The sequence below is a fragment of the Phoenix dactylifera genome, unplaced genomic scaffold, assembly GCF_009389715.1.
Source record: "Phoenix dactylifera cultivar Barhee BC4 unplaced genomic scaffold, palm_55x_up_171113_PBpolish2nd_filt_p 000982F, whole genome shotgun sequence".
In the NCBI taxonomy this organism is placed as follows: domain Eukaryota; kingdom Viridiplantae; phylum Streptophyta; class Magnoliopsida; order Arecales; family Arecaceae; genus Phoenix; species Phoenix dactylifera.
The window spans coordinates 82,516-107,369 of record NW_024068338.1 but is presented as its reverse complement, the minus strand read 5'-3'; the positions used below and the strand labels follow the sequence as shown (position 1 = coordinate 107,369).

The window sequence follows — 24,854 nt, the reverse complement described above, 5'->3', positions numbered from 1 at the left end:
CAGGGATGTTGTTTAATCCACCACCCTCCTATCATTTTATCCAAATTCGGTTAAAATCCTACTAAAAGTGCGTAGCATAACTAAACAAATTTCACAGGATCAAAATTTTATTTTCTCCTACTCTACGCGTCCCTACTCTTGATGCATAGCAACCTAAGCCTATCTCTTTCCCAATAAAGATTAACACTCCACAATTTTCTCTCTCTCTCTCTCCCCCTCTTTCTCTCTCTACATTTGTATCTCTCTGCACATGGCATTACCACACTAAATCCACCCGGCTTTCTACTAGGCCAGTAGGTGCTAGCATGCTAAACCATGACTGTTTTAATCCTAAATTGGATCATTAATTGAATTTATTTCTATATTACTGCTCATGAATCAATTCCCGTCCCATAATGTTGATGTGGTGGTGTCAGCAAGAAAGAGTTTGAGTGAGGGTGTTATTCTTGGAGGTGGAGCCTGTAGGCTTTGGTGGTGTTTGGGATGGAATTACTTGGGTGAGAAGTGAGATGCGGAGAAAGATTTGTCAAGGGTAAAGTAAGAAAAACTTGAAATTTTGATCCTACTAAATTTTGCTTAGTTGTGCTGAGCATTTCTAGTGGGATTTAAATTGATAGTTGGATAAGTGATAAGTGGGAGGTGGATTGAATGCCTTCCGGGCAGTTGTTTTCATGACCCTTCTATGAATAGGGATGTTTTAAGGATAGGGGTATCATTGGGCCAGAAGTGTAGAAGGTTGGAAATATTGGGGATTTATTTAGTATTAGGATGAGCAAGTCCAACAACATGAATAATGTGATTATCAAAAGGATAAAGAGACCAGCTTGAATAATGTGCAACTCAACCCAAAATAGGACTAGGTCTATGCCATATTCCATCTGTTTTTATTCGGCTTTATAGACTTTGTTGAGTTGTTTTATTTCTTGACAAAGTATTGTTGGTTGAGTTCTTCCTTAGAAATTCTATCCAAATGTTGTGGCGCTTAACTTTAGACATAAGAAGTTATTTTGTTTAAATGACATTGATGACCAAATTTGGGAAGATTGCGGCCATAACATTTTAAGCTGTCAAGACTCTCTTAACATTTTCTTGTCCTCGAGTTCTATGATGGTGGGATGGTCAGTGGGGATTATGACTAAAGTATGTTTGACCCACACATAACTAGCTGCATTACTTTTTGACTGGAAAACAAAATTGGTCCCGCGACTCATCATTTGCTACTTGTACTCTAATTTCACATTTTCGCCCCCTGATTGTTCCTTGTAGTCATAGTTGAGGAATAGCAATAGCAACCACTTTTGATGGTATTGTAGCTTATCAGTTATCGGATTGGTGGTTGTCCAGGTACCTAGGCAACAGACTTAGTACAAAGTCATTAAATGATCATAGTTCATCCTCTTAGTGTTATCATATTTTCACATGCAGTCGATGTACATAATATACAACAGTTTAATGGTACATTGCATTTTGTGAAATCTTTACTAAACTATATAAAAAAAAAGATATTAGTAGTAACATATGTCATTGATTCCTCGGCTCAAGTGATCGAGTTTGCCAATCTTCTTCAATGGTAGCTGGATCTTGGGATTAAGGATTTGAATGAAAAACCCACTTGTTTAACACTTTATTACTGTTTAATACAATCTTATTTACTCTGGGGGTCCAATTTGATCTATCGAACTCCCTTCTTAGCATCCACATGTCACGTATAAAAAGAAACCACAAGAGAATACCTTAAATTTATAAATTTATTATGCTATATAAACACATATTTCATGCACAAATACATACTTGTACAGACATATACATACACGTATTATGTATTTATGTACGTACATCTATGATGTGTGTTCATTCATACATATGCAACTGCATATGGATACATATATTTCCATATGCATGGGATATGTATATTTTTAATGTCTTTGAGTGTATGAAGGCTAGGCAAGGGTCATCTAGGATTCGGGAGACATGTCAACTGCCCAGGCAGTTGCCTAGGTTCCCAGCAGACTGCCTGTAGCAAACATTGATTGCAATTATGGAATTGCTAGATCAATCTTTCTCAAAAGGATGAGGGTAAAATGAGTAATTGACACTTGGAAGTCATGAATGTAATCTATCAGGAGAAGTTATTTCATGGGAGGAATACAGTTATAGTTGATCATAGGTAGGACCTGGTTCTATGGGTGGCCAAGCATTAGTTATCACCTGCCTGTTCTCCCTCCCTCCCTCCCCTGGCTGCAGAAGCCATAACTCCTCATTTTGGCATAAAGCTGAAGTGGTATTTCAATGTTATCACGTGACATTCGTTTTAATTGCTACTTGATGCTGCTTATTTTTTTCTTGAGGTATCTTCTCCAATAAGTTGCACTAAAGTTGTACTTGTGAGATGTTTTCGTTTCTTTCTGATTAACTAATATTATAGTTGGTTCTCTTGTATTATCATATTCACTGTTTTTCCTGACTCCATGTCTTGAGTCCATTTACAGGGACACTGCTCTGTTATTTTCATGCTCTGTGTCTCTCTCTGTGCGTGTGTGTGCTCACGTGTATCTGTGTGTGACCCCACCACCAAGACTCAAACCCAGAACCTCCTATCATGGCTGTTATTTTCATGTTCTCTCTCTCTCTCTCTCTATTGCTCTCTGTGTGTGCGTGCGTGTGACCACCACCACCGGGACTCAAACCCAGAACCTTCTCCCATGTTGAGGAAGGATGCAACCACCAAACCACCAGGCTTTATTTTCATTTTCTTGGTGCCATAAGTAAATGTGTTTGCATTAACTGTTGAATCAACGTTAATGATGGTGCTTGGTTCCCTTTGATTCATATGTTTAGTTTTGTATCTAGCTTAGCAGTTCTTTCTATGGGACCTATGGTAAAATTTGAAACTTGATTGTATGTATTTGAGTATGTTTCACCAGCAAGAATGCCAGGATTTGGCAAGGAGGGTGGATGTGCTGAACCGCGAGAACAGTGCACATAGACATGAGCTTGAACTACTTGACAAAGACTGCAAGAAGCTGGATTCAGAAAATGCATCAATTGCAGTTAGTAACTCTACTCCATCTTTCTTCTCGACATCATCTTGCCGTCCCTAATTTTATCTTTTATTTATTTTTTCAATGAATAAAGCCTGATTTTAAATACAAAGGCCCTACACTGGGCAGAAGGCCCTTAAATAACTCCACCCAACCGAATAGATTCGTGAATATCTTGAAGCATCTCAATATGGTTCGAGCATGTAACCTTGTCTGACAGAGGGGGGATATCAACCACTTGGGCCAAGTCCTGGTTGGTTAAAAATATTTTGTTTGGGGCATTAATAAGTATCTTCTGCAACATGTTTGCATTCGGCTGCCCCTGGTGTGTTAAACAAATTAAATTCAACTGAGCCTTTGACATGAGCTTCGGTTCCAGAGCATTGAGCCCTATTATCTATGTTTAGGCAATCATGCGTAATATAAATTTAACATGGTGTTGATTGAATTTCTTTTTTTTGCTTCAAACAGGAGCTGAGTAAAAATCTTCCCTTTGAAGGCATTTTTAGTGGTGATTCACCAACCATGCATTCAATTGATGCTGAAAGCAGCAATCATCTTCATCATAGGTTGGTGGGATTCAGTCGGCTCAACTTCAATGGTTAAGCCTAGAGTTAGATGAGGAAGAACTCTTTTCCTTCTGTCATTGTTTTCAGGGCCTTTAACTCTGTGATATGCTTGAATACATGTACCTCTCCACAGGTTTTTGACCCATCTTTAATCAGTAGTTCTTGTTTGTATGTGTTTTGGGAATCTGTTATCAATTATAAGAAATAAGCATAACGACTTCTGTGCGGTGACTGATAATTGCAAAAAGTTGCATTCATTTCATGTTATATATTAAGCACCATTTACAGTCAGGCATTGCTCCAATAATAAAGTTGTTCCATTATGATTTGAGTATTATGGGTTCGAAATATGGAAGCAGCATGCAACCAACTCTCCTATCAACCGGTGAAAGGATGTTCCTCCTATGAGTTTTGAGGCCAAGCTAATAATAGTGTTATATGTTGAGCCTATAATATAAGCTAAAAAAGTAACAACTGAGATCAGGTCAACCTGCTTGCATTTTCTTCTCTAATCTTATGTTAGAGCTAATTGTAGGCCACTCCATGGTAGTATGACCTGACTTGTTACATTCAATAACTGAAGTTGCTAATGATGGTAAAATAAAGCTCCGCATCTCTCTCTATCAATATATTAACAGGGAGAGGATTTTATAGCCACGCTCCTGTTTCTGGCTAATCTCAACATTCCAGAAAATAGAACTTGTATCTCCAAATTTTATTTAAATATCAATGGCTTCTTAAAGAATCTTAATAGTTAGGAAATCTCTAAAAATCAAAACTGATTGCACTTTTTTTTTTCTGTTCTTTTTTACTTTTAGACTATGAGAGGAAGATCCCCCTAAATTTTATCATTCAAGTTTAGACATCATAGAAGATGTACCACCCAAGATTCAAATACAGAGACTCCGCTTCTTGGACTGAAGGGTGTGACATTGGGATAAAGCTCAATTCATGATGGCAAAATCTATCTAAATGGGATTGGGAACTGGAGATTGTCCCACATTTTACCTTTCTCATCGCTAAAACTACCCTCATTATATTTGTCTCTATCTCCATATTAAGAAGAAGTTTTTGGATCCAAACTATCTTTTCTAGATGTTTGTAACTAGACTTTAAATCTTTTGAGGTGGGATCTATGGATAAGGTTTAGATAATACTTGAGTACCACTATCATCAAATTACCTCTCCTATATTCCACCAATTTTGAATGAGATGGCTTTGATCAATAATGCATCCCCAAGTTTAGAGGTTATGAATTGCCAATTAGTTTTCTAAATCTTAGTGGATACATGCCAACAATTGAAGGAACACATTTAGTGGACAGTATTTAAAAAAGGATAGGAGTATCTAATCATACTATCAAGGTCACATATAACCTGTTTGCAAGATCTATATTGTTATTTGAAATCCTGGCAGCGAACCCAAATATCTAATAAATCTCCAAAATCCAAACCAATTACAGAAATTATTTTTAATTAGCCTGGACGAATGGGAAAGGAGGTTGGTGTCCCACTTCTCCTTTCTCATGCTCGTATGTAATAAATATACCACCACTTAGTACTCGTTTGGTTCGTAGAAAATTTTTTTTCTCACTAGAATATTTTTTCTGGGAGATTAATTTCTAAAAATATGAGCTTGAAAAAATGGTTTTAACATGTTTGGTCGATTATGGAAAATTGCACATCCTTGAGTGGCTTATGTTTGATTGAGCATCTACTTTCATAGAAAAATTGTGTGAACTACCTATTATACCTTTAATAAAGAAAAAAATCTTATCCATAGATTTTGATGGCTTAAGAATACTTTTGAAAAAAAAAATCCAATTTCCAAATGATGAGAAAGTAGCTTTTTCATATCTTTCTTGAATTTTTCTTTTCCGTGAAACATGAAAATCTTATTTTTATGAGAATGCTACTTTTTCATCTCTCTTATTTAAAAACTCTAACCAAATAAGAAGTATTTTTCTTGTTTTTTTATTGATCATATTTTTTTTTACCAAACGAGTCCTTAATAAAATCCTTAGCTTCATATAAGGAAGAGAAATAAAAAAAGTACACCTCATAAAAGTTAAGAGTGTATTTATTAATTTATTTTTTTGAAAAAGAAGGACAAGGTTCACTGAATTTCATTGAAATTGAGATTATGAATTGTGATAAAGATGGGACTTATTTCAATCATTGATGCCAAATTCTAGTCATCTCACCAACCACATCAATTGGCAGTTGGATATCTCCACCATGACAACCGATTGATACCTTCAAACCACATTTATCAAGTTACATAAATAATATAAAAATATGATATAAATAATATAAAAATATTGCTATGAGGATGGAGAATCACAATCATCTGTAATTATTTTTTATGCACATTGAAAATGTCTCACACTAACGAATGATGATGATACCTTGCACCTGCAGATGTCATCTGGTTCAGTAAGTAAAGGGCTTAATGACAGTAACTTACGTTTAAATCCTGCATGCATTTTAAGATTTGTTACCTTACTAACTCGACTTGCGTAGAACTAAATGATCTTATGTGCAAGTACTTGCCAAATGGATATAGTTCAAAAAATGGACAATGCTAACTACCTTCCAGCAAGCAAGATCATATTAACATTTGTCACCTTAAGGTGAAGACAACTGATGAGAGTTTCCATATGATACTAAAACATTCCATCTTTATCATAATTAGAGCACTAGATTATAAAGGAGATCAACAAGAGCTGTCTTCCACAGCTTCTACTGAAAGTCAACACAATAACAAAGTCGCAGAATAGCGCTTTAACAACATAGTGATCCTTGCCCTAAGCAGACACCTTCTACAAGTTAAACATCAGGTTGACAGGCTAACATCATGATATGAGAGGGGCTTCACTTTGAATAACTCCAACAATTGTGCCTCTCAAGATCCATAACGTAGCATTTATCTTTCCTCAATAGGGCATGCCTAAACACACAAGCACATTAAGACTAACATGAGTCAATGAACTACTAAGCCGCCACCTGAGCATTACCCACTGTTTGCAAAGCTAAGCCAAGTTCTTTTTGGATATTTAAAGCTCAATCAAGTTGTTTATTCTCCAGAATATTTTAAGCAGACACATAAGAACCTCAAATTGTACCTCAAATAATACCAAAATAATAACAATGACATCAACATGGTATTAACAAAGTGAACTTATATACTCATCTAGCTTACCCATTTGCTCTGCATTTGTAGGATTCAGATGGATGTTCCCCAACATGTGTTACATGCACTGCAAACTTGTCAGAGGATTGTATTGCAGATGGAGCCAAGGTGGAAATTTCACTTTCCTTCCACTTTTGCAGTGGAACTAAATCATGCCCGCATTTATATAACTCTGCATGATACCATACAAATCCTGAAAACATAGAGCTTCAACAAGTACTGAATCTTTACCCCAAAAACAACGTACCAAACTACTGATCATGCTAAATATCTTCAACAAATCAATGAACCATTTCCACACAAGACATAGATGAGAAAAACAAGGAAAAGGTAGTGCCACACTTTGATGGGAATGCCACCCACCAACATGAACAAATAAATAAACATAAAAACGCTAGTAATATGCGAATCTTTCAAATAGATTCCTTGCCTGGCAGTAAAATCAAATTCGCCAGAGAGGGGAAAAAAGTGCAGTGTAGAGCGTAAAGAAAGGGTTGTGATCAAATTACAAAAAAGCATTTCTGGTAACAGCACTCAATAAAAAGTTCAAGGGTAGCAACTTCTGAAAACTACAATCAACATGCTTTGTAGATAGATCTACGGGAAGTAATGTCTACAAGATACAGTCAAACCCTGTGCTTCCATTGCAAACGTGAAAACCCAGAGCAAGAGCCCATATACTACTCTGAACCATCAGGGAAAGGATCCAGTGCATTTTGATTTCCATTGACATAAAACTCCACAACAGCTTTCATTCTACGGAATTTATCTGGATGGTAATTCAGATGAACAATCACAGGCTTTAGCTTGCGTAGATTAGCATCTTTTCTCACAGTCTTGAAAAGAACTTTGCTGTTCATAAAAAGATACATATCCATGGTTCTCCTAGATGCATGAAGCCCATCATATCCTGGGTGTGAGGGGAAAAAAAGCTCTTCATTAAAGACCTGTTGGTCCCATGCTTTTTCACGAGATAGCCTGCTTGCTACACGATCCAAAAGCTCAACTGAGGGAATTGTGGGTCTAATATAGAAAAAACCAGAATTGTAAACCCATATCCGCATTGTATGAGCATATCTTGCCCAACCCATTTTAGGCTCGTCAAAGACATCATCATAACCATAAGCTGTCATGTTACTGTGACCGTCACTCATGGATTCCACATCAGAATCTCTGTAGAGATGATTAAATGGGTTCTGTAAGTAGATAATATCAACATCTGAGAGAAGAATACTGTAACCAAGCTGCAAAAATTCTCTCAAAATGCGGAACTTCAATCCAGACACTGCATGGTTCCCACCTGTCCTTCCAATAGAATCTACGCCTTCATCAGGTTTTCTTCGGTAAACAGGAACTCCCTTTGATTTGCAGAAATTTTCCATCCCATCATCCAACGCTACAACTAGATAATTAGGTATACCCACTCTTTTGATATTCTCAAACCATAACTCCACCATCTCCCTCACGTTAGAATTTGCTAGAGCAACTATAAGCTCTTTCTGAACAGACACCTTTTCTAGCATCTTTGCCAATCTTGGGTTCACAGATTCATCAGGAATGATGGTTGGATTTGTTCTCAAACTCCTGACAGTTCCAAAGGGACCTGCTTTATGCTGGACTCCTAAAGCTAGAAACTGCTTCTGAGCCTGATCTTTTCCTTGCTCAGCCAATTGAAGCTTCATAGTTAGCTCCCTAACCTGCTTCTTTAATTCTGCATTTTTTTCTGATAGTGATGCCAACTCTGACTTCAAAATATTTGTCCTCTCAAGTGATTCACATGGGGCTGAATTAACCTATAATGAGCAAAAAAAAAGAAGAAGAAGAAAGCTATCATTCTGACATGAAAGCAAAGAAAAATGATTATTTAGGACAAATATATCAAAGAACAGAATGCTGTACAGTTAAGAGAACTAAAGTCATAAGACAATTATGCCACCAAGATGAAAACTAGCGGCCTGTATTTATATCAAATGGATGCGAAAGTGTGGCTCAATTCATCAATAACTATTTTCTAGATGGTTGGATGTTTAATTCCGTTGCTGCACATATCTTCAGTGTGATCTTCTCTTCAAGGTGGCTGAGTCTATTTTCACCTACAAGATCTCTAGGAACCTAGCACAGCGAAATCTATATGATGTCAGCTTTGAAGATCAATTTAAGGGTCCATTGCTTGATGCAGTGCTAGAAGGTTTGTGATGACAAGAGAATGGCACAGATTCGAGTCATGGATTCGAGCCCTTGGCCAGTCCGGATTGCCGAGATCATAACTGGGTAATCGCCTTTTAGATTTGATGATCAAATTAGCTATCCTTTTCTTCCTATATGATTTAATTCACAATGCTAATATTACAAACCATGTCATACATAAAGGGCAATTACCCTATTATGGTCCCGGCACTCCAGCATTCTAGAAGGGCGGACTGGGGACAGACCTGACCTTTGGTATTTCTTTTGCACAGAGTGACTGCCAAGGACTCAAACCCATGGCATTGTGCTTGTCAGCCAAAGCCTTTTACTATATGCATCTTTATTGTAATTCTGGATGCCTTATTAATCAGATTTCTATCTAAAGAAGTGCAGCTTGTTTATTAATAACCTTTCCATCAAGGCCATGAGTTCCCTTTACAAGGAACCACAAAATGTGCTAATCCGTTGATCTAGATTGACTCCTGATGATTGATCTACATTAAGTATATAGATCAAAATTTTGTATCTGATACTGAAAATGAGAGAAGATAATATAAAATCCAGCACAATGACTGTAGTGTTGGATTATTGAGCATGAAATGATGCATGGTGGTAGAGAAAGGAAAAGAGTTTTCTCGAGGCAAATGACCTGTATCACGAAACACTTGAACAAAAATTTGATTAAATCAAGCAAATTCAAACCATTAAACTAAATTCATAACAGAAAAGGAAAGGACAACTCAAGTCTCTAATACCATCACAAGCAACATCCTAAGCCAAGATAACTTGGTTTGCATGAATCTATTTAGAAAAATACAACATTTCGAGAATATATCTCACACTCATACACTATAAAATCATATACTATAGAAGAGAAAGGGAAAATACCTTTCTGATTTTTATATTCCTACTATTTCTCTCAACTTCTTGTTCCTTTGATCTTTGTACTTTCATTTCAATATCTCTGCGACTGAAAGCTTATATGCTTGCACTATTATATCTGTTTCTGTATGATATGCGTAGGTATATATGTGTGTGTGTGTGTATGAGTGCGCGCGTGCACTTGTGTGTACACGCACATACAAACATACATATATGTATGTGTATAAGCTAGACTTGGCTACATCTAAGTGAATCTCCCCTCAGATCCAATTAGGTCTACAATGAACAATGGGCATTCCATATCAATGATTCAAGTCATTAGATATGAACTACTACCTCTAGTTTGCTTAAACATGAAAAATCATATGATTTGGAGACTCATAGCCTATGCATCAAGTGATCAAACATAAATATTTTAATTTTATTTAGATCATCTAATTTTTTGATCACTTAGATGCATAGGCTAGTGGTCTCTAAATCACATAATTTTTGGTATATAAGAAATCTAGAGGCAGATCATATCCAATGGCCCTCATCGTCCAATCTAAACTTGATCAAATATGAGTAGAGATCCACTCAAGTGCAGCCGGGTCTCTCTCTCTTTCTCTCTCTATATATATGTATACATGTATGTGTATGTGTGTATGTATGTATGCGTATATGCATGCGTGCATGTGTGTGTGTGTTACAAGAACCTATCTAGTGCTTCAAATACTTCCAAAAGATGTTTGTCAATCACACACTTCAAAATCATATACCATACATATGAAATTATTTTTGGTTCTTGGATCCCATCCATAATGCTAGCTAATTAATCTTATCTTTAAGTCCAACTATTGGATGTTCAAGACCTGTTAATAGAGACCAACTTGGTAATATCTTGCCATTAATCTATCACTACAAAACCACATATTATATAGATGAAATGGACACACAGATCTCTAGTCATGACACTTACTAGTGGTGGCGGTAACTGGATTCAAAACATGTAAAGGAATCGATCTTAAATTCAAAGCCTAAATCCCTACAAAGAATCTAATAATATCTATATGTTCTTGATGCTTGGATCCCATCCAAAATTCTGGCTAATGAATGTTATCTTTGAGTCCAACTATTGGATGTTCGGGACACGTTAGTAAAGACCAACCTGGTAATATCTTGCCACTAATCTATCACTACAAAATCACATTTATAGAGATGAAATTGACCCTCAGATCTTTACTCATTAAACTTATTAGTTGTGGTGGTAACAAGATTCAGAAAATATAAGCAATCAATTTTAAATTCAAAAGCCTTAATCCCCATAAAGAATATAATAATATCTACCTATTTTTGATGCTTCGATCCCATCAATTATTGGATGTTCAAGAGCTGTTAATAAAGACCTACTTGATAATATCTTGTCATTAATCTATCACATTGTTGCTTCTCCGACTCTCTTTTATCAACCCAACTGATCCAATTCACAATCAGATAAGAATAGTTTTTTGAAACCTTCACATAAAAATAAAATGGATTGCATGATAGTTTCCATTCAACAATTAGATCTTCTCACAAGATTCCTCTTGGGGATTATCAATAATTGGAATTTTGATTATTAGACATTTATTACTAAGATCAATAATTATTAGACGACGTGCCAAGCAATAAAAAAAAAGATAGCCAGTGCACGACATTCCTGCGACTACAGAGTTTGGGAAGGAATGAATGTATGTAACTTTACTTCTGCATATTGAGAGGCTATTTCCATGTTTCTAACCTATAACCTCAAGGTCACGATGGAGTAAGCTTATTGTCACACCAAGGCTCACTCTCAGGATGCGCCAAGCAGCATCATGCTGTACTCAGTTGTTCCATAGTGCCTGCACTTCTCAATTTGAAGAACTTCATAAGTTCAAGTAACATTGATCACAATCTACTGAAGGCTTTCCACAACGCTCCCACTAATATGAATACCTATTTGTCAATCAATTACTCAATCATGAAAAAAACTAGTGTAACATTCACTTATCAAATGACTAACTCTATTCACCCACCAAGAACTAACTATAGCACCCCTATTGCACCCAATCTACAATAGACCTAAAGGCACAGCAATAGAATAGAGACTCTCAAGCCACAAGTAGTTTTCACTTCTACTATCACTTTCCATACATGCTTTTAGCCATGCCATCAACATATCTGTTACGGACAACCTTCTACAAGTCCATCACTAAATTACTTCTTCAGATATTATATCATAACTTAACACAACAGTTTGTAGTTAACAAATGTTTGAATGAAACCATGTGTAGCTGTTATGATCTTTGGCGGGCTATTAAACAGTGAATATAAGTTCAATGTTTTCCTCAACAAGTTTAATTATAATTAGAAAATTCCATAAAAATTGCCAAACTTTCAATATACAAGGACAGACCAAACGCTAACAAATAGTCGGAAGAATTGATCATGGTGTAGCTGTTAGAAAAAAAAAAAAAACGATTCTCGCTAACTTACGAAAACATAATATGTCTTTTCTTTTCCTCCTGGAAATGGCCGAAAAAATTGTTTTTTTTTTTTCCTTGGCCAATTAGAGTACTTCAAAATCAACGCTTTAGGTTCCAAACACCGACATAAATGGAGAACCACCCAAAAAAACTGAGCTAAAATTTAACAAAATCTGGTATAAGACACCCAAAACTCTTCTTATAAATTGGAAAAAGAAGAAAAAACACATAGTTGGCATATGAAGAATTATACAATCAAATCACCATATTTTCTGAAATTGGGGCGACTTCTACAATTTCATGCATTTTTTCTCTTCAAGCTTCAATCTTTCGATGAGAAGAAGTCATAAAATCCAAGAAAAGAAGGAAATGAAGTCGAATCGAGAGTACCTGACTCCATTTGGCGGCGTCCTGGGTGCGAGAAGGAGATGGGGAAGAAGAGCGGAAGAGGCCGTCCGGGAAGAGGAAAGCGAAGACGCATCCAAGGATGATGCCGATGAAGATCGCCATGGCGATCCGAGATCCGCGAGAGGGCGGGCCATCGCCACGCGTCAGGGGGCCCACCCGCCGCAGTCTCATAGTCTCAGGCCTCCGATCCCAAACCGGAGGAGGAGATGAGAGGAGAGGAGAGAAGACGGACGATAGAAGCTTTTTTTTGGATTCTGTTTTTAAAAAAAGACTTCTTCTATGGGGGAAGAAATCAGAATGCGAGAGTTTTCCTTTCCCTGGAAGGCTGTCGAAAGCTCAGGGAAAACTCGGTCCTTGGCCAATTTCAAAAACATCCCTCGATTTTAAAAAATTTCAAACGGATACCTCAAATTTGTAAACTATTCCAAACTAATCTTCTTGACTCTCCAACCAGCAGATGGCGCTACTCTGCCATTTCAATTGATAAAAATACCCTCTCCCTCTTTTAGGCTATTCTAACATCTTTTTAAGATTTGGGCAGTGGATAAATAATCCAGATCATCTATATAATCGCTTTGAGATTTGTGCAGATGGATGAATATTTGAATAATTCATAAGAGATGAATATTTGGATTGCTTTAAGATATGTATAGGTGAATGAATAAATTAATCATCTATTGATCACTTTGAGATCTATATAGTCGGATGAATATTTGGATCATCCATGCGGTTGCTTGGAGATTGTGCATGAAAATGAAGATCTAGATTTCTTTGAGACATATGCAGCTTCGCTTTAAGATTTGTGCAGGAAGATGAACATTTAGATCACTTGCGGTTGCTTTAAGATCTATGCAAGCGGATAAATATCTGGATCGCCTACAGCTGCTTTGAGATCTATAAAGACGAATGAATATCTAGATCATCCTCGGTTACTTTAAGATCTATGCATGCAGATGAATATCTAGATCATCCATGGTTGCTTTGAAATTTATATAAGTGGATGAATATCTATGCTCCCCCTGCTTTAGAAGAAACAAAAAGAAAAAAAAAAACTTACACCCTCACTGAATGGCCATAAGAAGGGCTATAGAGCAACGTCTGCTATGTCGGTACCGAGTTTAGGATCGGTTGCCCGACGACACAAGTCGATATGGCCTCGCATCATGCCATATCAGCCTTGTACCTACACAGTAGAGGAGTAAAGCTGTAAATGGGTCGGATCGACCCGTGATCCGATCCGACCCGATCCGTGTAGACTCGACCCGACCTGAATTTTAGGACCCGCAGATCTGGATCAGGTCTTAAAGTTGGACTCGAACTATTATTTGGGTCAGGTCTGGGTTACTGAATCTGGACCCGACCCGAAGAGAATGAGCAAAACCGAAGGAAACCCAAACGCCGAGCTCTCAAGCTTTTGGTTTAACTCGGGATAGGTATAGCAGCAAGAAAGCCAGAGAAGCAGACCCATACTATCTTTAATGAATGGGAGCCATCTCAGATATGTTCTTGTGCCAGAAGAAGAAGAAGAAGACAGGAGCTCCACACAGCCGTGCTCTGCTTCAGAATCTCTTGGGCCCAGAGAGAGAGAGAGAGAGAGAGAGAGAGAGAGAGAGAGAGGACTGCTGGTTTGAGTTGGAAAGAAGGTGGCTTGTCTGAGGACTAGAAATGATGCTAAGTGGCTTTAACAGCACTGAGTTGGTGGTAATGGAAACAGAAAAAGAGAAACAAAATCCGGATAAAGGCTGCACAAAGCCACCTAAAATCCAGCAAAAACTCAGAGAAATGAGTTTGCTTTGTGATAACAAGCAAGAGAGTCTCTTCTTTTTTTGTGTGTGGGTGCTGGTACTATTGGTCGTTTTTAAGTGAATTTATGGCGGGTTTTCAAGGCAGACAGGAAGGAGATAAGGGTTTCTTAGGAGCTTGTTAGCTTGCTCCCATGGCCTTATTATTCTCTAAGGGATGGGAAATGCCAGCCAATGAGGAGGAAAAGCCCCAAGGGGAGTAGGGTTCAAGTGTGGAAGGATAGCAACAAGCATAGGTTCACAGAATCCAAAGGAACCTCAGCCCGTCAGGATTCTCTCTCGATCTATTACGCTGTTGATACCTCTGGTGTCTCGCTAGCTGACTTTTTTTTTTCCTTCTGTTTTTTGGTTTTTGTTTCTTTTAACTTTTGAAGGGAGAAAGTGAGGGAACAACTGAATTACATATGGGTCCTGTGCCGGTTTTCTGCAATGGAATTGGATTTTGGAAGGAGGTCTGGGATTTTTTTGTCCTCCTGAGAGGGAAGCAGGGAGACACCAAGTTCCGTCCAATCAGTCATATAGACAAAAAAATAGTGTGATATGAAATTTGGTTTGTAGACCGACTTAGTAAGTCATGGGTCATCTGTTCTGGCTGGAGGTCAATTGCAAGTCTTTTCAAGCCATGGCTCACCCAGCACCTCATAATTATGATATGACCAAACCAGATTTGCCCAAGTTCTTTCCCAAAAGTGCAGAAAAAAAAAAAAAAAAAAAAGATAACATCTGATGCGGACCAGACTCGGGCCCGAACCTAACTTGAACCCGACCCAACCCGATCTTCAATCGGGTCGGGTCTGAATTTAAAATTAGGATCTGAACAAAAAAATCAAGTCAGATCGGAGTCACTCAGGATCCGACTCGACCCATTTACACCCCTAAAGAGGAGAGGAAGAGGAAGAACGAGAGAGAGAAAAAGAGAGAGAGAGGGGAAGGCCGAGGATGCCGACGAAGAGCTGGCAGAGCGTTAAGAAGCCGCTGCGTAGAGGAGACGGAAGCCGGAGAGCCGCCGCGCGGAGGAGACGGAGGTCGTGGAGCCTCCGCGCAGAGGAGCCGCCTCCTCCATGTGGAGGCCGCTCTGGCTGGTCCTCCATGCGGAGGCTCCCTGGCCTCCAGCCAGAGCTACCTCCTCTACGAGAAGGCTCCTCGGCCTTCGCTGGCTACCTCTGGCTGACCTCTCTTCCTTCCTCTCTCTCTTTCTCCCTTTCCCTCTCTCTCTTTCTCTTTTGTCTTCTCCTTCTCGTCCTCGGTCACCAGTCTCAGTTTTGTTACTAAAACCATTCCAGTTCGCTGTTGGTATGCCTTGGGATGCCCCAAATAGGACGGTTCCGCCGACCATGCTATAGAGTCTTGAACATAGACCAAACAAGCTTTACTACAAAAAAAAACTTATCTTTTTCGACGCTTTCTAAAGTCTATACTGATGCTTCTAAGCGTTGGTAATCTTGGTGCCGATGCTTTTTAAAGTATCACAAAAGCGTCGACTAAGTGAAAGTAGAAATTTTTTTGCCGACGCTTTTAAAAAGTTTGGCAATAATAGGAATTTTGTCGATGCTTTTAAGCATCGGCAATACTTATTCTAACGTCGTTTTAAAACGTCCTTAGAGATATTTTTTTATTTTTTAAAAAGTCTAATTAATTTTTTTGGGGCAAAAAAAAAATTTGGATCCAGCTGGAGTGGAAGATTAACAGGTATTCTCCATTACTGGTTCTTTCTGATTTTTCTTCTTCTTCTAATAGCACAAGATAGATAACCCAAAAAATAAAAAAAACAGAATAAAATTAGAAAAGGAATAACACAAGAAGAACAATGATGTTTGTTTTCGTTCTATCAAATTATTTTTTATAATAGGAATAATACAGGAAGCATATTTACAAATTACAAAGAGTAATCTCCTAACTCCAACCCAACCTGAACTCCAACCTCCACCTTCTTCAGTCTGCCTTCAATTTACTCCATCTTGCAGCGACTCGTCTAGGGCGGGATTAGCTAATACGCCAGTGGCCTTCGTTGCCTCTCCATGATGGCGGAGGACGGTCGTAGACAAGGAGGCGATGGACGCGGGCATGGGGGTTGAGGCCAGACTATGGAATGGTGGTGGCGGTACAGGGGGTGAGCGCGGCGGTGGTAGGAGGAGTGGCAACGAGGGACCAAGGTGGGCTTCAATGTCAGTGTTGGCGACCACCATGATTACTACATACGACTTCTTGAACTGGCTCTTAGCCAAGGATGGATCACTTAGCAATAAATAGAAGTGACCGAACTTACTAGGAGAGTGCGAAGGAAGCAAAGATATAGGCCCTAGGCCCACCGACGGTGAGCCCTCGGCGAAAGAAGAGGTAACGGGTGGCGGCGCTCACCACCGCCTGGCTCACCAGCAAATCCCGAACTCCGCCTTCTTCTCTCTCTCTCTCTCTCTGACCGCGGCTAGGGTTTACATCGTCTTGGCATTTTACAGGGGGAGTTGGTGGTGGTGGTGGTGGGGGGGGGGGGGGGGGGAGGTGGACCAATGATACTTTTAAGCATCGTCTGACCCAAGTGTCCCTCGGAGGGAGTGGTTCCAAGTGTCCCTTAGGGGGGGGGTGGTTAGGCGTCTGACGATGCTTTTAAGCGTCGTCTGACCCAAATGTCCCATGGGGGGAGTGGTTATGCGTCCGACGATGCTTATAAGGTCATCTTAGGTAGCGTTTAAGGAGTTTAAGAGAAAAAAGTTAGCGTTAAGTGAGAGTTTAGTGAGTAGAATTCCAACAGCACTTTTAAGCATCGCCTGCTCTTTTTCCTCTTTGGCCTCCGATGACGCTTAAAAGTGTCGTCTTACAATTTTTTTTCACCGATGCTACTTAGCGTCGTCTTAGTTTCATTCTTGCCAATGCTACTTAGAAATATCGGCAAATTTTGGTGCAGAGCGAAAATTACTGACGCTTCTACCTAGCATCGGCATGTATCTATCGGCATTACTTCTTTTTCCTATAGTGCTCCCATTCTGCCCACCTTGGATGTATCCCAGCTCACTGAGATGGTCCACACATTAAGGTGGGAGGGGAATTGCAAGTGCACTGTAGCATTTACCTGCTAGCTAGAAAAAAATAACTTCGTGCTTGTTGTTTATATTACTCTCTAGTGCCGTATGGTGCTTTAGAGAGGGAAGCTACCATACAAAAAATGGATCAAGTGGTGTTCCTACCTTGCACACATTTTAGCCATGCACCAATGACATTACGGAAATTCCCGTAGAATTTCCTCTCCATAAGTATCACTATCTACATCTTCCTCTTCTCTTATCTTATAGCTGATGGAAAGTGTACCACCTAATGAAGGCTGTTGGAGCAATAAGTTGATGGCACCTCATCTACACTTTGGTGCTGCTAATATGTTACCCCATGATACTGAGAAACCCTTCGCATGTAACCGGGCTCTCCTTTGATAGCTAATCATCCCCTCTTGTCTTCTGGTGTGCCAAAATTCTCCACTCAACTTGGTCCAGCCTTTGATGGTATTGTTGGGGGAAAAATGGATCATTCAGAGCACATGGTCAAATCGTCGAAACTTGATGACAAGCATGACCACAGAGCGCCCGACCACAGAGCTCACAACCTCGATCTCGGCCAAGTTAAGCCCGATCGATCTCAAGGCCAAGAAAGACCCAGTCAAAGGGAGAAGCAGACCTCCCCACTCTATCGAAAATCAAGTCCACCTCCTCCTCATCCGGGATCAAATCCCACGATCTCCGCCTCAACGACTGTCAATATTTAAATGCACACGATCTCAATGGATCGCCAACCAGCCTAAAAATCTCGGGCCGTCTACGGTAACTCATTAATTCATACGATCACGTCCAATCGCTATGGCAACTCCTTAATTCGCACGGTCATATCCAGTCTCAGGGAACCCCTATGCCCCCTCCTATAGAAAGAGGGGAAGATCTCGAGGCAGGGGGCTTTTTCTTCTTCTCCTTCCTTTAGACATTCTTACGTGACATCTCTCCATTACTTTTCTCCACAAAAACTCCCTCTGACTTAAGCATCGGAGGGCTGGCGCTGGGATCCCCGGCCACTGACTTCTTGCAGGTCCTCTGGAGAAAGTCGTCCGCCGCCGCAGCACCAGCCGGAGCTCTCCTTTCTCGGTCCGCGGTCACCTCCGGATCCAAATTCCAGCAAAAGGTATAATACTTGCTGTTGGGTCTCTGCCAGTCAAATTATCTTCTGTTTAATTTCTCCCCTCGTAGCAGTCACAATATTTTAGGGTTCTGCAGCTTTATACTTCTGTGTTTAAAGGGTGTGCAGCTATAAATATCTGGTTCTGTAGTATTTTGGATCTTGTAATTCTATATCTTGCAATTCAGCTTCTCCTTTTATCAAAAAAAAAGGGAAAAAGAAAAAAAACCACTTCCACATGTAGTTATATGTGAGAGTCTAAAGCTGGGTCCGTTTGGAGGCATATATTTCCCGTCTATCTGGGCAACCATCATCTTGCTGCCGTGAAGTAACAACAAGATGAGTTTTTTCTCCTCTTCTTTTAGTCGTGTCTTGAATAATTGGTGGTTTCCATGGAGCAGGCGAGCAATTAATTATAAAAGGTGGGAACCAGCAGCTGATCTCAATTCCGAACTCTTTTGATGTCATTTTGTCCGCTGAGGTGACTTGATTAGATAAAATCCATCAGGCCTGGTATGGTTGCAGTGATCCCTTGCAAACATTCGTGGAGTTAATAATGATCAAATAAAAGCATGTCCAAAGAGACAAAGGGAATTACATGCATTCAGGTCATCCACTAGGGTCTCCCATGACAGTGTCCGGCCTCTAGCGCTTTGGCAGGAGTAATTGGCATGGCATAAATTATTGCTCTGCTGAGAGAGATATCTCGACAGCATTATTAACTTCCGAGTGCTACTTCTAAAACACTATGCTGTTTTTCCTTGGTTAGTGGGCTCTTAGATTAGGGTTCCAAGCTCACCTCCTTGAACAGTTTCCAGCTCAAGTCTCTAATACAATATCCACGGAACTTTAGATTTGAGAAGGTAACAAAATTTGTCACCATAGGTGCAACATAAATAGTCTCAAAAATGCATGTAGAATTATGGGATCATTCATCACTCAGTGGTTCATACCCTGCCAAGGACAAGATCATGTGCAACTAGAGTTGCTATCCATATTAAGCGATAGGTGCGATGCATATGCAAATGCATGTGATGCTTGAATTTAGCGAACAGTTCGAGCAGAAACATGTTCCTCTTAAAAGTGATTTAGATGCTTTATTTTCACTAGATTAGCTAGATACTCCACCATCCATGGAAAAGTCTTGTAGACAATGTTAGAAATAAAGAGGAGCATCTCACATAATGGAAATGTCTTTATAGCTTTATTAGTATCCATTACCATGAAGAGAGAAAGTAATTGGGTTTACACTAAACATCCAAACTGTAGATCTACATGATGTGTTTAGGTTGGGTTTAATTTAGTTGAACCTAAGATAACATTTAGGTCAACTTGATCATGTTGAGCATGTTGTTACTTGGAGCATGACATAAGCCATTATCCATCCCTCCATCTTGTAGCTAATATATCGTACCACAAAAAGCTAGCTCCCCAACCTAAATACTTAGTAACTAAGTCATCCTTAATTAATTTAATATTTAAAACAAGACAGGACAAGCTACTTTCCCATTAAATAAGAGAGACCCATTAGGTTGGTCCCCTGCACGGCTGTTGGACGAAAAAAGAAAAAAGGAGAGAATAAAAAAGAAGACGACAAGTAGAAAACGAAAGCAGCAGAAGCCAACACCCGAAACACTAACGACAAATTAACCGCACAGCGAGGCCAGCCCGTCAGCACCTCCAGGCTGACGTGGAGGCCAGCCCCCTCCCCCGCCAGCTCAGCACCATGGAAGCCTCTCTTCTCGCCACGCGGTAGCCGTCCACTGGGGCCCTCCGGACCAGCCACTCGGCCTGCGACTGGGCGAACTCGCTGAACACAACCGGCGCCATCCCCGCCCCCGCGAACGCCTCTCTCCACGCCCCGCCCCAGCCCGACCTCCACGATCCTACCGCCGAGAAAATCCTGGGACGGACCACGGTCCGCTCGACCCGCCGAACCACGTCCTCCACCGGTCCGGCCGCCCCCGACACCGCCGCCGCCGCCTCCATCGACTCCAACACCGCCGCGTAGTGCTCGATCCCCGCCACCACGGTCCGCTGCAGCGACGGCGGATACCCCGCCCCGTCGTCGAAGCAGATCCACTCGGTGTCGACGAAGACGACGACCCGCGGGGACGCACGGCGGACGAAGCGGAGGAGGGCGGCGGAGGACTCGGGGGCGGCACCGAGGACGCGGAAGATGGCCGGGGTGAGCACCACGGCGACGGGCTCGCCGGGGGCGAAGCGGATGCCGCTGAGGGCGAGGGTGCCGAGGCCGCCGACGAGGACGAAGTCAACGGTGAGGCGGAGGCCGAGGCCGCGGGCGAAGTCGCGGAGGTTCTCGGCAGCGAGGGCGGTCTCGCCGGTCTCCTCCGGGACGACGGCGGTGATCCGGAGCCCCGGCGGGGGTGCGCGGGCGGCGCGGCTCCGGGAGGCGACCTCCTGGGCGAAGGATGACCACTGCCCCCCGAGCCCGATCTCGAAGTCGATAAGGTGGACGGAGCTATGTCCTCCGCCGCCAGCGGCGGCATCGAGGGCGTCGAGGAGGATCTGGTTGGCGGTGAAGCTGGCGAACTGGGGGAAAAGGGAGAGATCAGAGAAGGCCTTGTGGGCGCTGATCCGGCGGACGATCTCGACGGCGGAGAGTGGGGGCTCGGCGGCGGGGCGGTCCGCGAGGGGAAGGAGGGCCAAAAGTGCCTCCTTGAAGTGAAAGGCGGCTCTGTGGAGGGGGGAAAAGGCGGAGACGGGGAGGTACTGATTGAGCCGCGCCAATATCGTGTCGGCCGTCGGGAAATCGCCCGATTCGATGGAGAGGGCGGCTCGGGAGAGCAATTCAAGGTGGGTCCGGTCGAAGGCCGGCGGCGGGGAAACGACGGCGACGGCCGTGTCGGAGAAACGAGGGAGAGGATCGAAAGGGTCGGGGAGGTCGAAGGGGCCGTCGAACAACGAAGCATTCGACGGGTTGTCGTCCTCGGAGAAGTGGAATTGGGGGTGGTGGGGAGCTTTCGGGAAGGGAGAGAGGTCGTCTTTTTCGGAGAGGAGCCAGCTGGCGACGGGGTCCCACTCCTCGAAGGTTGCCGGCTGGGGAGACGGAGGGAGGAGGTGGTGGTGCTGGTGGTTGTTGGAGTCCCAGGGAAGGTGAGCGAGGTCGGGGCCGGCGGCGGCGGCGGCGGCGGCAGGGCTGGAGGTGAGGTGGGGATCAAGAACAGAAGTAGGCTCGTAGGAAAGGTTAGTGGGGAAGTGGGAGTTGGAGTTTGGGGAGGAGTCGAGAGGTTTGTGAGGGAGAGAGCATTGGAGAGTCGTTTGGTTTTGGGTTGAGTCTGTGAGGACTTTGGAGGGCTTCATGACCAAGGAGAAAGAGAGGAGCAAAAAGACCACTCCCTCTCTTTCTCTCTTCTTTCACTTCTCCTACTCCTAGTCTTTGTTCTATATTTCTTCTGGTGGTTTGGTGGTGAGTGGGGGGCGAGGGGAAGGAGATGGAAGAGGTGATCTTTTGCTTGCTACCGTTTGAAGGGGAGTTATAAGCGTGGGTGGGGGCGATGGGATCATGGATCATGGGATGAGGAGTTTGTGGTGCATGGTTATGGATGGGGAGCATGGGAATGGGCTGGCTAGGCTTCAGGAAGAAGCCGTAGCTTTCTGGATTTTTATGTGCACTGTGACTGCCCAGCGACTGACGTCGGTTTGACTTGTAGCGTGTTCCTGAAATATTTCGGCAACAGTCCAAACAATTGGTTGATGCATGTCTGCAGTTGTTGATTGCTCTATTCTCATGCATAGTTAATTACACCCAAAATTATCTGCGTTGCCCGCTATTTGCACCAGTGCAATGGCCGTCATTAAAAAATAGACGACCATCAAATATAATACAGTATACAATATTTTGTTTGACAGTTATTTTTTTTTTTTTTATGGTGATCATTCGAAATACATGCAGCATTCTGCAGTACAAATCATGCACCATTAAACATCCGTGCTCAAATTACACTGTACTGCTTATGTAATGATATGTTCCGAGCTTGCCAACTATTTGAAATATCTATATGCAATGCTCGATTTATAGGAATAGATGGGTCATGCAATAGAGAAGCAAGCTATTTTCAGTTGCATCTACTCAAGATTAAGGAAGGGATGAGATTTGAGAGAAGAAAACCTTACATGAAACCCGAAATGAAATTAAAAAAAATGCTCCTGTAATGAAACCTCCAAGTGATTCATTTCGGATTCAAGTACTTGTGGAAAAAAAAAGTTTTTTTTTTTGTTTTTTATTACACCAATCACATAGAAGTACTCGCTGCTGGTAACAGAAGATATAGTACGACATAGCGACAACCGTGAAAGAGACGCAAGAGAGTAAGTCCATGACCTGAAGCAACTAGTTCCGTGAACAAATTTTGAAAGGGAGTTGGCCACAAAGTTGGTTGCGTTGTCTATTTGTTTATGTGCATTATTTTCGCGTTGGAGAAATATTGTCACTACCAAAGCCTTATTTTCAAAAAGAGTAGAATTCTGTGAATATCTTATGCAATTAAATGATTGCTCTTTACAAACTTTTTCAATATGAAAACGCAACCATTTAATTCAGATATCTCTATTTATTCGTACTGAGTCGTGTTATAATGGGTTAACGTAGTCGAACTTATGCTATTATTCATTATTATTTCATTTTAATGACTAGTGCTGTTATTTGTCAAATGCTATTTTCTACTCAAATAAACCAACTCTAGGACATCAACAGACAAATAAACAATTCACGAGAGGAAAATAGAAGTTTTGGAGGGAGCTGTGATCTCGACATATTAGCACTACGTACTCAAACCTTGCTTTGGCCTCATTGAACAAAGCTAAACACAGTAGAACTCTTGCAATTGCCTGGGAACCTCTCGCTTATAAAAACCCTCTTTGTCTTAGACTGCATGAGCTGAGCCAAAATTCTACTGGCTAAAAGGATAAAGCTAGAGACAAAGCCATCCTTGCCTTCTCATTGTTATATGGGGTGGGGGGTGGGGAGAGAGGGAGAGAAAAAGAGCCGTGCTGAATTGCTGATGCACGCGCGAAAGAATGTTTCACATTTGATGCTGCATGCAAAGAGTGAATCTCTCACCAAAGTCTATTGATAAAAAACATAAATCAGTGTCATTAAACATAGGCATTACCTCATCATATTTTTATTAGATACTGGACCTAGGTTGCACAGATGTATCGTGAAAGGGAGGTCTCATTCTTTATTTTTCTTAGTTTCAATCTAGTACTCTAGTAGCAGGCTTGGAATGTTTTGACCCGAGAATGAAATTAAAATTTTAGCAAAATATTTATCGAGTCCTAGACCTGTTAAGCCCAATATATAAATGAAATATTCTAGGTAAACTGTAGTTATTTATGAATCAACATTGCCCTCATAGAAAATTTGTATTGATTTGAGTGCACTTTGCAAAAATTCAAGTTGAAATGATTGAAGAATTGACTTGGAAGCTGAGATCCAATGACTACTCTATGATTTGCCAATGCAACCTGTATATGCTGCTCTAGTCCCAGGGAGCAAGGTATTGTAATGCTTGTTGAATTATTGAGTACTCAAATGTAGAATTGGAGGTACATTCTGTTCTATGTATTGGCAATATCATCATCTTAGCCTCATATCAAGCCATATATCAAGGATCCATGATTCTAGAAATTTCAAAATTTGAATACTAAATTTTGAATTTTGAATTCTAAATTCTGAATTTTGAAGATACTGGCAATACTATGGATCTCATGTATCTTTGAATGAAATAAATTGTCATGGGCACTCTATAGACAATCAAATAGTCTATAACCATCAAATTTTACTACTAACCAAATCTAAATTGGATTGACATTGGGTCTTCATGGACATAGGCCTATGTTTATATTTTTTCCCTTTTTTTAGTAGAAAAGTTGTGACAATTAGGCATTTAAATTACTGTGTGGTTGATATAATGACTGAAGTCCAATGTCACAATCTCAGTCTCCATCAACAACCAAAACACCGCAGTAGAAAACCACCCTAATCATCTAAAGATGGAAGTTTCTCATACCATGCGGTGAGGGACACTTGGTGGGACTTGCATGAATTTGTATGGTAGCTAAATATTGAGATTTCAAGCTAACCAGAGATAAGCCTGCAGAACTTTTTGT

The 24,854-nt window shown here is 41.0% G+C and overlaps 3 protein-coding genes across 5 annotated transcripts in view; 1 reads left to right on the top strand and 2 right to left on the bottom strand.

Annotated features, from left to right (window-relative positions):
- Positions 1–3,842, top strand: part of LOC103695481 — a 36,138-nt gene extending 32,296 nt beyond the window's left edge. For all 3 annotated transcript variants that reach the window (XR_005509393.1, XR_005509394.1, XM_008776822.4), the window contains 2 exons: positions 2,925–3,050; positions 3,513–3,842. Coding sequence is in view for 1 of the 3 variants with exons in the window: in XM_008776822.4 (XP_008775044.2) it covers positions 2,925–3,050; positions 3,513–3,647 (261 nt within the window). In the remaining 2 variants the exon portion in view is untranslated. The remainder of the gene's footprint in view (positions 1–2,924; positions 3,051–3,512) is intronic.
- A 3,346-nt stretch (positions 3,843–7,188) lies between these two features.
- On the bottom strand, positions 7,189–13,086 carry LOC103695483 (arabinosyltransferase RRA3-like). Its single transcript, XM_008776823.4, has 2 exons — positions 12,748–13,086; positions 7,189–8,595 (listed from the first exon to the last, which is right to left on the bottom strand). Exons 1-2 carry the CDS (start codon positions 12,934–12,936, stop codon positions 7,483–7,485), a joined length of 1,302 nt encoding a protein of 433 aa, XP_008775045.2. The 5' UTR covers positions 12,937–13,086; the 3' UTR covers positions 7,189–7,482.
- Positions 13,087–20,390: 7,304 nt separating this feature from the next.
- LOC103697926 (scarecrow-like protein 15) lies at positions 20,391–22,043 on the bottom strand. The gene has a single exon (XM_008779865.3). It carries the CDS (start codon positions 22,041–22,043, stop codon positions 20,391–20,393), a length of 1,653 nt encoding a protein of 550 aa, XP_008778087.3.
- Positions 22,044–24,854: the final 2,811 nt, after the last annotated feature.

Excerpts from the sequence above, each read along its gene's own strand:
- LOC103695483 (XM_008776823.4), bottom strand. The coding sequence starts at position 12,936 with ATGAGACTGCGGCGGGTGGGCCCCCTGACGCGTGGCGATGGCCCGCCC. Across the intron at positions 8,596-12,747 it reads ACGCCGCCAAATGGAGTCAG|GTTAATTCAGCCCCATGTGA; the intron begins GTACTCTCGATT and ends TGCTCATTATAG.
- LOC103697926 (XM_008779865.3), bottom strand. The coding sequence starts at position 22,043 with ATGAAGCCCTCCAAAGTCCTCACAGACTCAACCCAAAACCAAACGACT.